The sequence below is a fragment of the Aplidium turbinatum genome, chromosome 18 (genome assembly GCF_918807975.1).
Source record: "Aplidium turbinatum chromosome 18, kaAplTurb1.1, whole genome shotgun sequence".
Taxonomy (NCBI): Eukaryota; Metazoa; Chordata; class Ascidiacea; order Aplousobranchia; family Polyclinidae; genus Aplidium; species Aplidium turbinatum.
In genome coordinates this window covers 6,370,482-6,386,567 of record NC_137489.1, presented here as the reverse complement: position 1 = coordinate 6,386,567, position 16,086 = coordinate 6,370,482, and the positions used below count along the sequence as shown (strand labels likewise).

The 16,086-nt window shown below is 38.1% G+C and overlaps 1 protein-coding gene across 1 annotated transcript; it reads left to right on the top strand.

Moving 5' to 3' along the window:
• The first annotated feature begins 2,058 nt into the window (after positions 1–2,058).
• LOC145787378 (neurotrypsin-like) lies at positions 2,059–15,834 on the top strand. The gene is made up of 10 exons (XM_082599110.1): positions 2,059–2,167; positions 2,920–3,080; positions 4,162–4,328; positions 6,581–6,705; positions 7,242–7,390; positions 8,849–8,973; positions 9,644–9,838; positions 11,557–11,657; positions 12,141–12,256; positions 15,389–15,834. The coding sequence occupies exons 1-10, from the start codon at positions 2,101–2,103 to the stop codon at positions 15,659–15,661; spliced, it is 1,479 nt and encodes a 492-aa protein (XP_082455236.1). The 5' UTR covers positions 2,059–2,100; the 3' UTR covers positions 15,662–15,834.
• Positions 15,835–16,086: the final 252 nt, after the last annotated feature.

Here is a 16,086-nt window from a genome sequence, read left to right as displayed (position 1 = left end):
GATTAGATTAACCAGGCGTTCCAACCATTTTGCTCCTAAGTTTTGATATACCTCACCATTAAAGTGATTACATTTCAGCCCAGGATTGCGTCACAAACAACATTGCAACGTTTTAAGACTAATAACGATAACAGCATTTATACAGCGCTATACCTAATGTGCAATCTGTGATCCTGGAGGGTGTATATCACGATGGTGATAAAATAATAGGCTACGTTCAGTTACTGTATAATGCTGTAAATTTAGTTTTTAAAAAGATTCATTCGAATTAAAAGGTCAATTTGAAGGAGGTATTAGCAGCATGACCTTGAAGCAGCACTGAGGTAAGCCTATCCGTCATAAATATAGTCAGTGGCGTACGCAGGATTTTCTCAAGGGGGGGGACATTAAGAGTAGCGTAGCCAGGAATTTTGAAAGGGGGGTTTTGACGACCGGCGGGCGAAGCCCGACGGCGCTTTCGCTCAAGACGACAACCAGCGGCGGGGGGTCTGGGGGCCCTTCCCCCAGAAAATTTTGAAAAATTACTTTGAATTTGGCGCATTTTGAGAGCATTTTCAACAAAAATGTGGGTATGAATATTCCTGTAAAATGGTGCTGTCAGGTGGCATAGCAAAAGGATAAGATCATGTTTTCTTCGGCATTTTTCGGAAATAAAGCTAAGTCTTTATGTTTTCTTGTTGTTAATTCCTGGCTGAGATGTTTGAATGTTTGGTATTGGCAAAACTCGCTCTTTTAATGCAGTTTTGTTTAAAATTAGGCTAGTTTTTTTTAGACTGAAAGCATCATTCCCAAGCATAAAGAGACTGAAAGCATCATTCTCAATATTGTAACGTCACACGCGTGCCAAGTGGGGTAGTACCCCCCCCCCCCCCCCCTTGGCTACGCCAATGGCCATTGATATCCCAGACGTCTTCATGATATCCCAGTATGGTTTTAGTTTAGACTATATCCATTTCTCTCTCACTGATCACTGCAATAGGCTTACAGAACACTATGCTACATTGGCATACCTGGGGTAGGGTAGGTGGATTGGGCCATGTATTTCGTATTGGCTTAGTCTATAAAACAACATTGTTACAGTAATTGCTTTGACAGAGCAATGCAAAACATATTAAATGCCTTAATCTACGTCGTTAACTACTAAAACATTTTTAAGGGGGGGGGGGGGGGTGGCATGGCCCAATGCCCCCCCCCCCCTGCGTACGCCACTGAATATAGTGACTTGCGTTCCGTCATTTTATACAAATGAGAAAAATCTTTGGCTCGTAAAGAAATGCGCAAATAAGTTTCTATCGTGTCTGCAGATTGGGATGCAAGACTTCTCTTTAACTGTTGTCCAAAAATTTACCTTTTATAGAAATTTGCTGACGAATCACTGTCACAACGCCTGATATTGTGAAAGGGTAGGTTAGAATAGGCTACATTAAAAGTGTTTTTGCTAAACATTAAATTTTTAGCAAAACAGTCCATTGGTCAAAAAACTTGCTGCAATAAAAGACGCCAAACTCGAGTTTCACCCTTGTTTGTGATCATCAGTGGTGCGTATTCGAGTTGTCTTGAGAGGGAATCGAACTTCCGGCATGGTGGAAATTGTGGACATCCTTGACGAGTTGGCATCGAATCTCAATAGAGACTACTAATCAAATAATCGAGGCTTACAACGGTTCAGACAAAAAAGCTTTAAAAAGTTTCTTAACAAAACGAAACTTCATTTTCTAGATGTCAATCGGATGTTGCCGTTTGGTATGCGAAGGTTGAACGCCATTTTGAGCATATCATTTCCTGACCATTGTCAATAATCTCTCAATTCACTTTTATGCCTCCTTTTTGTTTTTCATCGTGTTAGTGTCAAGGCTTTGATTACTTTGTGTTACTAATATCGTCTTTATCATAAGCTGATCATTCCACTGCTGGCAGGACTTTTTCCTAAGTTTTATCCTGTTCTATTTTGACTGTTTTCATCCAAGTGCAGTGTAGATTAGCCTAATATAGCCTATACTATACTAAATATATGATGAGTGCTTTATTATGGAGACTAAATTAATTGCTTAATGTTTAGACGTATTATAGTCCCATAGGTTTTCAATTGTATCAAACAAAATGATGAAAGGACTTCTATTTGCATGCTTAGTCATGCTGCTTCATCAACAAACAAGGTGTAGCGTAGGTAAGACGTTCTTTGGCATTATTCTTGTAAGTGTAAACACTATGCCATTCTGCAATGGGCAAATAATAACAATATGTTATTTTATAAATTGTTGGTAATAGAGCGTCAATAAAAAATCTTCATAAGTGACGATCTTCAGGCATTTTTTTCAAGCTTTTTTATGTTTAACTTTTCAATGAAGGCCTTAAAAACCGCTGCAAAGTCCGTTGTGTCAACAGATGTCATGAAACTACTAATAAAACAAACTGCACTTTTCTGGTGGGAGATTTAATTGTATTTACTTCATTCTACTTGCCATCAAGAAACTGTTATAATCTTAACAACAATAATAGCTTGCCTTGATAGAAACTTTCTGAATGCCATGAATTTAGAACAGAAAACGGTTCAGTTTTAGCAATTTGATACATAAACAAGAATTTGAAAAGTGAATATTGGTGAAGAAATTGCTATGCTTACATTAATTTAAATTTAAATTTTCTTGAATCAATGATATAAATGCTTTGGTTGACCTGTGCTTGATAGGTAATCTATAAAACATATCACAGCACCGTTTCTGTTATGGTGACTCATGGCCTTCAAGCTTAAGCTTTTTAAAATGCAACCAGATTCGACCGAGAGTTCCTTGGTTCTTGCAACTTTTATAAAAGTCAGATCATTTTTTAGTTTGATTTTTATAGTAACGATACAGCGTGGAGGAACTTATTAGTCGGATGAATAAAAATTTAACAACCTCTCAAAATTTCTTTTTCCAGCTATTAATTTCGATCATGGTGTTCGTGAAAATGAGCTCTTTGAGTGGAAAGGAGAGGTGGCCCACATACGAAGGCCTTCTTCGCTATACGTAACACATCCGTTACCCAATAACCAATATTACTCAGTAATGAAAATGCAAATTCAAGGTGCCAGACGCATAGTAAGTTATAAACTGGTAGATTATTTTTGATGTAGCTAAAGTAACTGTAGGTTAAATAAAATGCTATAAAGCGTTAGTAGAAATTGACGTTGTTACACTCCAAGTACCGGTATCTGTTTTGTAGTATCCAGGTTATTACCGGATATTTGAAGATTTAGATTAGTCGACAAAATTTAGATTAAGCAATGAAACCAGTCTCTTTGTGTTCGCCTTGAAGCATCGTGTACTTGAAGCATTATGTACTTGAAGCATCGTGTACTTAAACACATGTCATTTGATCCCCTTTAACGGCTTTATTTTTAAGTATAGGTTGTTTAATGAGATGTTCTTGTTTCAATTTTTTTTTTTTTTTATAGATTGTTTATATACACTTTTCAAATTGTTTATATACAAGGGAATTACGGGTAACACCTTCACATCACCCTTAAAAATATGTATATATATATGATTTATTAATTATTGTGGTCTTCTTGTACAAATTATTATTTTTCTTTTTTTGGTCATCGTATTTTTTTTTCATATTTCTCAAGTATTTTATTTATGTATTTTACATAGAAAGTAAGTATTACAAACACCATACTACAATGTGGTAGCGCTATAGCTTCAACACGTTGTGTGACAATTTGAAAGCTGGGAAAGGTAGCCTACAGTGAATATTTATGAAAATGTCTCAATATTTTTTAAATTTATTAGTTTGATTAGCTATGCCAACTGAAATTTCTTATGAAATGAAACAATCTTTGCATTTGACATATGATGAAGATTAAAACAATTTATAAAATTTCTGATAGCAAAATAAATTATAACGACTAAATACAGCGACTACTAAGCTACAATACAGTGATCGAAGCGTTTTCATTTAGCTTAAAACATCTCGTTATAGTAAGCTATTCACAAAATTTTTTGTCTTGCCATACCGGTTTACTTTCGTTTTTTTCCAGAATAAAAGTTGGCAATGTAATTGCAAAGTAAGGTAGCTCAGTTCAAAAAAATACAAGGATAATATGTAATCTCACCTTTTCCGAAGAGAATTTTCTGCCTACGTTACTGCTTATCTCTATACTTTAATTAATATTTTTAGTTGTACTTCCAAGCTGGGTATCGCAGTCACGAACGGTATCAAGGCAACTGCACCTTTACACAGGATGAAAGCATTATACTACCCAAAAAACCCTTCAGAATAATTTTGAGATTTACTTCAAGATCTATAATGGTTTACCTCAATGGGAACTTGGTGTTTACACAGCCGTAAGTTATTTACTAATCTCTAAGCCTACACAAACTTAAGTAATAAAAATAAAAAGAGCTTGCTGCTTCAAAGCAACGAGAGAGGTTGGTGATCTTGTTGTTTTCATTCATTTTAAAAATCTTGCAGAAAAGTTGATAGTAAGCTGCTGTTTTTTTTTTGTTTTTTTTGATGATTTTTCTATTCAGCAAGATAAGCTATAAATCATCTACAAGGACTACTCCTTTTCCTACGGCATGTTTAAAATCCTTGATAATATTTTCCAATGCTTCGACAGATGTAAAATTGTCAAGCCATTGGCGTAAGCGTACTGTAGCAAGTTGTGAGCAGAAGCATTTAACAGAATGGGCCAATAATAAAACCTTGAGGAACACCATCTTTGAGTAGTCAAAACTTCTTAGTTTACCCATGGCTACCTAAAGATACGGCCTGATTTGTCACATTTTGCAGAAATTTCCAGATTTTGCTAACTTTGGGCAAATGTTTAAATAAATATTTCTAAAAATTGTATTTTTATGTTTTTTTTACTGTTTTCCCCACATGACACAATAGGTTTTAACATCTTCACATGCTGAAAAAAAAGACAATTTGACTTCGAAGATTTTAGTAAGACTATTAATTTTTCAATAACAGTCTGATTCAACGTTTTTCAACTTCCTTTTTCTCATTTGCTATTGCTTCCCCAAGGCAACAAAAAGCTTTTACATCATTAGGAGACAGCAAAAAGTAAAAACATCTCTGAAAATGTCAGTCAAACACTAGCAGTACTAGCTGTAATGAAAATCTGCAAAATGTGACAAATCAGGCCGCATCTCGAGGTGGCCATAATTCACCACATTAATGGTGCGTGTAAACCGTCAGCTTGGTCTTAGGTCGGCTGCATTGTGGTGAGAGTCTTGGTATATCACGCGACAGGGCGCCAGTTCGACACCACTCATGAGCATGCGGTTGGGTCTTTGAAATGACACTTAAAGGCATGCCTTAAGGTGGACACGAAGATTGGCTTCTTTGCCTTCCAGTCCTATTAGTCTAAATCTTTAACCACCGGGCGTAAGCCTGGATACGACGACTGTAGCTCCTGCGAGCTTTCTCTGACGTCACCCACTCTTGCTTCACTTCAAAATTCTGGAATCTATGTAATCTGTGCAACCCGTAGGCTTACGCGCACTCTTGCGTTTCGCAATGGAATTTAAAGCACTAGATTTCCAAGCATGCCTAGTCGCATCCTGGCAATTACCTCACACATACGTAGTTTTGCGGTTTCGTTATAATGTTTACATTGTGCATTTGGTTGATTGCAACGCTCCCACCCAGTAGTATATTTCCAACAAAACGGGATTCTTTCGTAGCTGCAACCATGATATGTGACTCTCACTTCAATCCATGATCTGTGACTCTCACGTCAATAACATAGTACGGTGTAGCGTGGTTGGCATTGTTAATTTCTGGTTTCGGGACTGTCAGCCTTTAGTTCTGGTGTTTTCTGTTCAACTTTCTAGTTTCTGGATTCCGTTTTACTTGACACCCTGCTTGCTGTGTCATATCTTCGCCTCCACAAACAAAAACAACTTTTCCTTTAGCCTCAAAGTAGTCCTCATTGCTATGAACAGGAATGATTTGGTAGGCAGTTACTTTTAACGTAAAAACCAGCTTATTTTTGTGGAAAAAATGGATTTGCAATTGGTCCGAATGTAGAGACAGTCGAAGAGCTCAAAATGAGTGTAAAGAAGAAAATATTTAGCAACAGCTTTTGGGTCATCTTGTGGCTAACGAGCCTTGGGATTGTGATTACGGCCTTTTCGGCTTTTTGGATGTTGAGTTGGAGCATGAGCAAATACTATTTCGCAGCCAGAACACTTCATGATGCATTCGGCGTGAGTTCCGGATTGGCGGTGTCAGGGCCAGCAGCCGTGCTGGCGAATAGTCAATGAAAATCAACCACAAAGCCATCCAGTGTGAAGTTACCATAATTGCTTATTTCACAATGTAGATTTTTAACGACCCTAAAACAGGTCGTTTTAGGGTCGTTAAAAATCTACATTGTGAAGTAAGCAACAATCATGCTGCTAAAATCGAAACTCATTCAATTGCATTACCAGAGATGCTATCTCGTCTGGTGTTGGTGTTTGCCCAAATTCAGACGTCTCTCTCGTTACAAGTTTGGATAACTATGTTAGAACTCGCCTCACCTTTTTCAAATTGGTTTCATAATTTCTTAGTTATTTTGACCATATTTTTATTACTTGTATTTCAGATTTGAAATCTCGAACGCAAATGTAAGAGTAAGGTTGGAAAAAATTGTAACAATAAGAACTTATCACACACAGAGAGCAAGTGCAGAGGCGGAAGTTTTCCGATTGCTGTCAGATGAAATGCTAGGTAATTAGTCTCAACAAAGTTTAGCAAACATAGTTTGTCATGTTTCTTAAAAAAGCCAGGCATTGGGTCGAGTAGATTGGGTCGAGTTATATTTATAAAGCGCCCTTACTTTCTGTAAGCGATATGATGTAGCTGGTGTGCGCTCTAGCAGAAGACCAATTGAATGATCCGTATATTTTGATGCCAGTTCCTACTGTGTTGACGTCCCACACGACTTTGAAATGATTTTTGGCGAATTTTTGCTATAAGTTAAAACAACATTGCAAAAACAATCAAAGTGGTAGACTAATGAAAGTGAACCTTAAAGTATGAAGTTTTTCATCACTTATAATTTTCTAGTTACATAATAGGCTATCAATCTGATAAGTAGGCTAAGTGGAAGTTTCAAAATGTGAAGCCCCTTAGGCGGCTATCGTAATGCAAGGAATACGGCAACTGAGTATGATCTGTATGTATGGCCATGCGCAACGGGTTTGTATATAGTTGCAGCTGTTAAGTGAAATCCACTTCTAACGTGTTTCATCGACACCTTTCAGCTAATGAGATGCAAGTCGATGGATGCGGAACAATTAAATCGGGAAGGCGTATACCTATTCCTCCATTTTGTGAGAAAAGGACACGAACCACAAATAACTTCAGAATAGTCGGAGGTGTTCCTGCCTATCCAGGCCAAACCAGTTGGCAGGTAAATGTTTGTAAGCTTACCGTAATTAAATATATGCCTAAACTTTACATAGGTCTAAGAAAGGATGTTCTAAGGATGTCGAATAGTAGGCTACAAATTTAAACAATTATTGAAGGTTAATAAAAGTGGTTGGATTCAGCCGGTTGTGATCAGTTCACACAAGCTGGATTTTTAAATACAGCAGATACTTGAACTAGTCTAGTTATTAGGAGCAAATCAGGTTGTTGCAGGCTACAAAGATTAAGTTTATACACAGTAATTATATTTCGTATTGGTGTAGGACTGATTAAAACAAATTATAGGATCGCAACCACGGATTAGGTTTATATAGTGACCAAGAAAGACAGCGATCGTCTTCATTACGTCAGTCACAAAAATCACTTATAAAACATCATTTTGTGAAAGCTATTTTCTGATAGTTTTCATTGTTTTGTTTTTTTAAAACTTTAAACCTCTGCGTGTTTATAGTCCAATCCAGGGTGGCTCAACCATGACCCATATGTCAATCTTTTGTATTAAATTTGTGTGATCAGGTTCTGTGACGTAGGCCTAAGCAAACATGGAGGAAGGCATTGGTCATGACTTTTCCACCAATTGCTGGGGAATATTAATAAGTATAATATTTTTTTGGAGTTACTCTCACCTCAAGAAATTCCTACTTGAGCCATTGGTCATGTTTACTTCTCACTCATGTTTATATAATTTTTTTCTTTAACCAAAAGCTTGACTACACATCATCTTACATTAACTCTCAAATGACGATTACAAGTAACCTATTGTTTAGAGATTCTTGAAATTGTGTCAATAGCCTAAATTTACGTTAGACTACTGGTAGGCTAGATGTAGTTATATTTACAATACCTTATTTGTATCCACTCAATGGTACAGTAGTTTGGTTTTCAGCTTGGCCTGTACTGTTTTCCACCTGCTACTGAAGACCTATGTTTTTCAATGTTACATTATAAATAGTTAGCCCGCCTTATTCTCGCTGCTTTATGCGAAGAAACTGTTACTGCCTACTGGCAGGCGCGAATCTAAGAGTTTTTTTCGGGGGGGGCCAGAAAATTTGAAAATCAATTAAAAAGAAAGAAAAAGCTAAACAGATATGAACAATGATACTACGACATATACGATATGCTAGAAAATGGACATTAAAACAACCATTTTCATTAATTGTGATGCCGAGGGACTAATATCAGCTGTTTAGAAGCATATCAAACCATTTGATGCGGAAACATACAATTTTTCACAAAATTTCGGGGGGGGCCCGGGCCCCCTGGGCCCCCCCCCATAAATCCGCGCCTGCCTACTGGTATCTTTTTTTTAAGTTTCTGTTGTCCCCGACGACCGGAATGAATGTAAAAGCTGTGGCAGAGAAAGATAACCAGTAGCCTAATAGATGGCTGATTAAGGCAGCGAAAAAATACACGCATGGAAAAAATTGTATTTTTGTTTCAGGTCGCCATTCGAAAGAAACCACAGTTTGTCAATCCCAACGCAAATCCCCATGTTTGTGGCGCCACATTGGTAGGAAGCTGTTGGGTAATATCTGCTGCGCACTGCTTCCTCAGCACGTCACCAACGTACGTCATACTATATATGTAGTGGACTGCGCATTATTACAAATACTTGCTAGAAATGACAATTTGCCAAATTGTGACCTTGTTACGGTTTGAAGCATAAGGCTTTATTGTATGATTTACGTATGATTTCCAGTTTAAATTATTGGAACAGAAAGGTCACATTTCAACACGGAAAGTGGCATTTGTCGTTTGACTACACAATAATATTAGTGGCGTAGTTTCTGTGAAATGGTGTGCGGGACAAGAAGGGACGTCTGTTTCAAGGCGTAGTAGGCTATCTATTGTTCTAACATTCACACTTCTCACAGTGAGGTGCAAAAAGTGTAAAACCTGCGTTTCCTGGAGCTGGAATCTTATTGCTACGCCACTAAATGACACCATTCAAACTGAATATTGTTTGTAGCCTAAGCTACACCAATATAGACTATTTCGTTTAACGTATTATCGTAATTTTAACAGTTAATTTTGCTAAATATCAAAATATCCTGAGTAATTTTGTTGAAGATGAAAATTTCAAATAAAAATAGGTAGGCCTACCGCCCTACCGTAAACTAAATACTAAATATATCGCTCTCAGCTTCTCTGATGTGCCTGCAGAAACACTTACACAATAGAATATTTGGTAGGCTTTCTGGCTTAGCCAATTGACATGTTTCATTTGAATTTGCAGAAGTTTGAAACGCTTAGTTATAAGAGTGGGCGATTATTACAATCAAGATGGAACCCAATATAGCTCGGTTGCCGAGTTTGAGCAATCCAGAGATGTGAATATCAGGAAAGTTTTCCGTCACCCAAAGTACCAGAGTTATCCTGCATCCAAAAATGACATTGCTTTAGTTCGACTTGACGAATGCGTCAGTTTTAAGTAAGTTAACCATGATCTATAAGATGTTAGCTGTTTATGATCAATTTTCAATCAAAAATATAAATTTGGCTTGATATAAGCTTACTTTCCAAATCATCCAAGCAATAGTCAACCAGGCGTGGTTTAACTAAGTTTTATCTTCTGGATGTAGAAATTAAATTCTCTTTATTTGGTTTTGAATCTTTATCTTCGGACTGACAAAGCCTTTGATAAGTAGTTACTTGGTAGTTTCGCATTGGCTACTTGTAGAGGCTTTTGACGCAGGGCCGATTACCGAGATTGGCAGAGTGAAGTTTCCGATTGTTGAAATGTTGTTGCTGGGGAATTATTTCATCCACTAGGTGCCACTGAATAGAGAGCAGTCCTGAAATGCGTTGCTCAAGCGCACACCCTGAGAGCCGAACCAGCGCTACGTGATCTTGAGTTCGGGCGCTTAACCACTGAGCTAAAAGGCACCAAAATATGTTTGGATCACCACTAGGCACAATTAAACTGGGCATAATAGCATATAGGCTACTATCCCCAACCGAAACAAAGCTGTCTTTGTTGTTTCAAGTAGCCTAGCCTACACGAAGAAGCTTCAAGATCAAGCGGCGCTTGTTCGACTCTTGGGGTGCGCGCTTGAGCAACGCATTCTAAGGATTGCTCTCCATTCAGTGGCACCTAGTGAATGGAATAATTCCCAGGCAACAACAATTCAACAATCGAAAAACTTTACTCTGTTAATCTCGGTAACCGGTCCTGCGTCAAGAGCCTCTACAAGTATGCGAAACTACCAGGAATAACCTATCAAGGCTTTGTCAGTCCGAGGATAAAGATTCAAACCAACCAGCATCGCTATAACTTTTACGCGAAGACCGTGTCACTATAAAAAACGTAGGCTATATAAAAGTAGGCTAATTAGTAATGAACAAACATAACTCAGCAACAACACTACATTTAACATTATAAAACAAAAAACAAAAAGCGAACGTTTTCGGCTAGTCATACAGCCCTTTTCAAGCCTATAAGAAAAAATACATATTAAAAGAAATGCTAAAGAATCATATAGTATCACAGCAAAAATATGGTCAAATCTAAACATTTAAGAAACTGTCTCGCTCATACAAAATGACAACTGAAAATTACACAGCACAACGGGTCAAGTATTTGAGAAGTAAAAATTAGTTAATTGTTTAGAAAAGGAATCAGGCAGAATTACGCAAGATTGACAGAAGCACAACACGAGATAGTGGCACAAACAAAGAAAATGCGAGAATTTTGTTTGTGCCACTATCTCGTGTTGTGCTTCTGTCAATCTTCTCGCATTTTCTTTGTTTGTGCCACTATCTCGTGTTGTGCTTCTGTCAATCTTGCGTAGTTCTGCCTGATTCCTTTTCTAAACAATTAACTAAATTTTACTTCTCAAATACTTGACCCGTTGTGCTGTGTAATTTTCAGTTGTCATTTTGTTTGAACGAGACAGTTTCTTAAATGTTTAGATTTGACCATATTTTTGCTGTGATACTATATGATTCTTTAGCATTTCTTTTAATATGTATTTTTTCTTATAGGCTTGAAAATGGCTGTATGACTAGCCGAAAACGTTCGCTTTTTGTTTTTTGTTTTGTAATGTTAAATGTAGTGTTGTTGCTGAGTTATGTTTGTTTATGATTCAAAAGAGTTACCTCTCTACCCAAATTGTATAATTAGTAGCCTAATGTTGAAATAATTTTCAGCACTTTTGTGAAACCTGCTTGCTTGCCAGTATCGGAGAACCAGTTCCCTGAGCGCACATTGTGCGGAATATCTGGTTGGGGAGCGTCAAATGAAACAGAACGTAAGTGTAACGATGTTTTTGTAATTAAGACAATTGTGATTTGAAATAGTAGTAGCCTATCATAATACTTCTATAGAAATCCAGCAGTGGTGAATGGTGATCATAGTTAAATAGCCTACGCGGCGTCACAGAAAACATTATGCAGCTGCAAAAGAAAAAAATACAGTGACTAAAAGAATGTAAAGTTTGCTAAACTTTTCTTGGAGGTAGGCTGAAAACCTCAGACTTACAGTGAAGTAAAAATGTTTGCTTTGCCAGAGGTCAGCTTTCGTATTTTTTTCTCTCAGAGTTTTGATATCTTTTAGCATTTTGATTTGTCAGACGAATGGTAGCCTACCACGCAATTTTTATTTCTAAATTTGCAACTGCATAGGCCACAATAGCCATCGCCCTTCTGGCTTCTTGCCACCATTTTATTTTTGAAGGTTAAGCTATAGGTGCATGATTAGCCTAATAATTGTTTGGTCTTTTTGTAATTTGCAGACACCACCGACTATCCAAAATGCTTACAAACTGCACAAGTCTCTATCAAAACAAACAGACGTTGCCGACGATCGTTTGGAAACAAGTTTAATGAAACAATAATGATGTGTGCTGGGGTAAGTTGTAGGGGAGAGTGTCCAACAGTGCTCCGCTTTTTGGAAAATTGAGGTTTTTTCAATTTTTTTTTTCTATTGTGACAATTCCTCCTTTTCTTTAGTATTTCCACATAAAAAAAAAGTTTAAAAGTTTTACACAAACTTCATAATCAGGCGTTAAAAATCACCTGTCATTGTCAAAGTGGGGCACTGTTGGATATGGTATCCAACAGTGCCCCGGGTAAGATCCAACAGTGCCCCTATCATAGTAATTGGTGTCTTTAGTTGCAATGTCGAGCCACTCTTTTTGCAATGATTACCCTAGGTATGAAACTTGTGTTAGTACCGGTATTGTTTTACATGATGGATGTCACTGAGCTGGTCAGGTCAAGACAAAGCCTTTTAAAAGTGGTACATATGCTACACAATTACCACAGACATAAAATATAACAGCAACAATTATCATGATGTAGGACACGCTATCTGCTCGTCGTGGTGACTGTGCTTAAACGAAATAATGCGAATAGGTTCCAAGGAACCATGCGAACACACTGAGCTGTAGTTTATAGAACAGCCCAAGTTGCTGTAATTACTTTTTTAAAAGCTTTGGTGTTATGACCTAGCCCTAACTACCAATTGCAATAAGGAAGGTGTTTATTCAAGAGTCAATCAGTGAAAGAACATGCAATAATAGCCCCGATAGCTCAATTGGTTAGCGCGTCACTTCTGGAACGAAGAAGCTTCAAGATCAAGCGGCGCTGGTTCGACTCTCGGGGTGTGCGCTTGAGCAACGCACGTTAAGGACTGCTCTCCATTCAGCGGCATCTAATGGATGGAATAGTTCACCGGCAACAAGACTTCAACAATCGGAAACTTCACTCTGTCAATCTCGGTGACCGGGCCTGCGTCAGTGATTCAAAGCCTCTACAAGTATCCGAAACTACTAGGATTAAGCTCTGCAAGAAGCTTTCCCAGTCCGAGGATAAAAATTCAATCAATCAATTAATCAATCAATCAATCAATCAATGCAGGAGATTAAAGACATCATTGATTTGGCCACATGGAGGGTATGATTAACACAAGATACAGACACAACACACTTTGGTAGGCCTATATTGGCATGTGGTTCACAAGAAATGGCTTGGTTTATGGAGCAAAATAACCAACTTTGACAGACAAAATTACTAAACAATAGGCCTACATATAGTTCAGGCACGAAAAGCTTCTTCCACAGCCGAAACTTAGAAACACAGGCTACCAAAAACTCCCCAAGACCTATAATATTGTTGATAATCATTTTGGCACTGCATATTGATTAATAAAATCTCATGGCTTCCAACAGTGCCCCACTGGGTTCCATACAGTGCCCCACTGGGGCACTGTAGGAGACCTCAGGGTGGGGCACTGTTGGAACCACGGGCCTACAAGATAAGATAGCGTCAGTTTTTTTTACCGAGGCCTACGATCTGAAACGTTATTACTGAAACCTAGTCTAGTGACTGACCAAGCATGAAAAACTTGTAAAGCATCCCTGAAGCCACCGTAAAAACTGCAACAAAAAAAGTTATGAAGTTCTGAAAATTTACTTTTTACCCCCTAAAACAAACTTTTATTTCTGCCAACAACAAGCAATGACTTATTTCTGCCTAACTTAGTTTCAGCAGCTTCTACGGACCACGTGACCATGGTAATGTACAGTTGAGTGAATAATTTGTCACGGATTGCGAAAAACAATGGGAGGGTAGGCTACTGTGGGCACCCGGGGCACTGTTGGGCACTCTCCCCTACAAGCCAAGTGGAAACCGGCAGGCAAGGTAGGCTATGGGATGGAAGACGTTTTTTCCATCTTCCATCCTGAGATTTTCTTCCATTCCATCTTAGAAATCTCTTCAATTCCATCTTCACATTTTGTGATCTCCGCGTTGAATATGCCATAGCCTAAATAATTCTAAAAACCATAGGCTAAATTTAAGCTAAAAATTTAACAGCAGTATTTTCCTAAGGATTACGTACCGTTCGAATTATTTCGGCAAGCAACGTAATATTTTGCCAAGGGCGCCGGAACGACTTTTGAGTGGGGGGCAGGATTTTGAAAAAAGGGCACTTTTATTGCTGAAAGGTCATTTTTTCTAAAGTTTTACGATAAGATATAGCTATAATGCTCATCTATCAGCTAATTATAGAGTAATGATACAAGTGTCCGGTATACAAAGAACAATGGCACGGAAAGGCATCAAGCTATGTCGAAGTCGGCAAGGAATGATCGGACACGAAGTCGTCTTTACTTTATAATGATGTAACCTACTGTGATACAGAATTTTGTGTCTTGAATATTCCTTTAAGGAAAAATGAATGATATGAATGATTATAATCAGGCTAAAAGCGAATACCGGTAGCAGAAATTGTTATATTGCAAAATATGTAGTAGCTTGCATGACCTTAAAAGGGCACCATTGCTCCCTCTGCCCCCCATCCACAGAAAAATGGAGGGCAGGAGGTCATACCCCCCCCCCCCCCGCTTCCGGCGCACCTGTATTTTGCATGTCTTGATAAAGCGTTAGAAAGTTAATGAAGGAATTGGGATGGAAGATTGTCTTCATCTTCAAGATCTTCCATTCCTTTCCATCTCAAAATCTGTTTTCCATTCTCTGCCGGCAAGCTATTTGATTTATATATTCATAAACAAGCACAAATACTGTCGAACTTTTGACATCTGTGACAACTCGGACATCAGCTGAGTCGTTTCAAAATAAGCAGATAATAATTGTTAGTTTCAGTTCAGGAAGCAAAATTACTGTTAATGGAAATTTTTACACAACTCATTAGAAGTAGGCTATGCCATTTTTCGATGCCATGATATATCGTAACTTAGAGAAAGTTTATGATGGAGTCTGAATAGAATGTTGACTGTTTCCCTTCTCGTTTCATCTTAGATAGCCTACCGTTGGCCGATGATCCATCAATTTTTTTTCGTTTTATAATTTGATTTTTTTAAGCACAATCATGAAAAATTAGAACTGGCATACCGGCAAACTATTAATCACTTCTGATACGGTATAGCCCTTTTTCGCCACAAAACCCTTTTGCTTAAAATTAGGCTAATTTTATATAGGGTAGGCTTTACCCCCTCTTACTGTTTCATGCATTTTATAGAAAAGCGATGTGGACGCTTGCTTGGGCGATAGTGGCGGGCCTCTAATATGCTCAGCGAACTCCGAAGAGGTTTACACCTTGTGGGGAATCACAAGCTGGGGCATTGGTTGTGGAGATATCAATCACCCTGGAGTGTACACAAGATTGTCTACATATATTCGCTGGATCTACATGATCATGAAGCTAAGCCCAGATGACAAAACCTTGACAGACAGAATCAGAGGAAGGCCTAAATCACGGAATTTCTGCCAACGAAATTGGAACATAGTTTAACGTATAATTTTTTTGAAAACATTGCTTTTATTTCACTGCTCTTGAATTATTGCCTTTGTTATGAAAAAGACGCGATTAAAGACAAGAGCGTTTATTTGGAAGTGCTCACATGGTTTTGTTAAAGAGTTGTCTAACTAAGATCTCAAATAGATCAATAAAAACGTATAAATGACGATGGTTTGTAGAAGTAACGAAACTGACAAGAGATCCCGTAGTTCCAACCAGGCCCGGATTTAGGGGGGGGGCAGAGGGGGCAGGTGCCTCGGGCCCCCAGACTTTAGAAGGGCCCCTCTACGTAAAAAAAATGTTGTGTTATGTGTTATTTTTTCTTCCTTTCAGCCTTTGAAGTTTCTGTAAAATGATGTGCAATGCTGGATTGATGCTACTGTAGACGCAGAGGCGGTTTTTCGCGCCGTAGGCGCGAA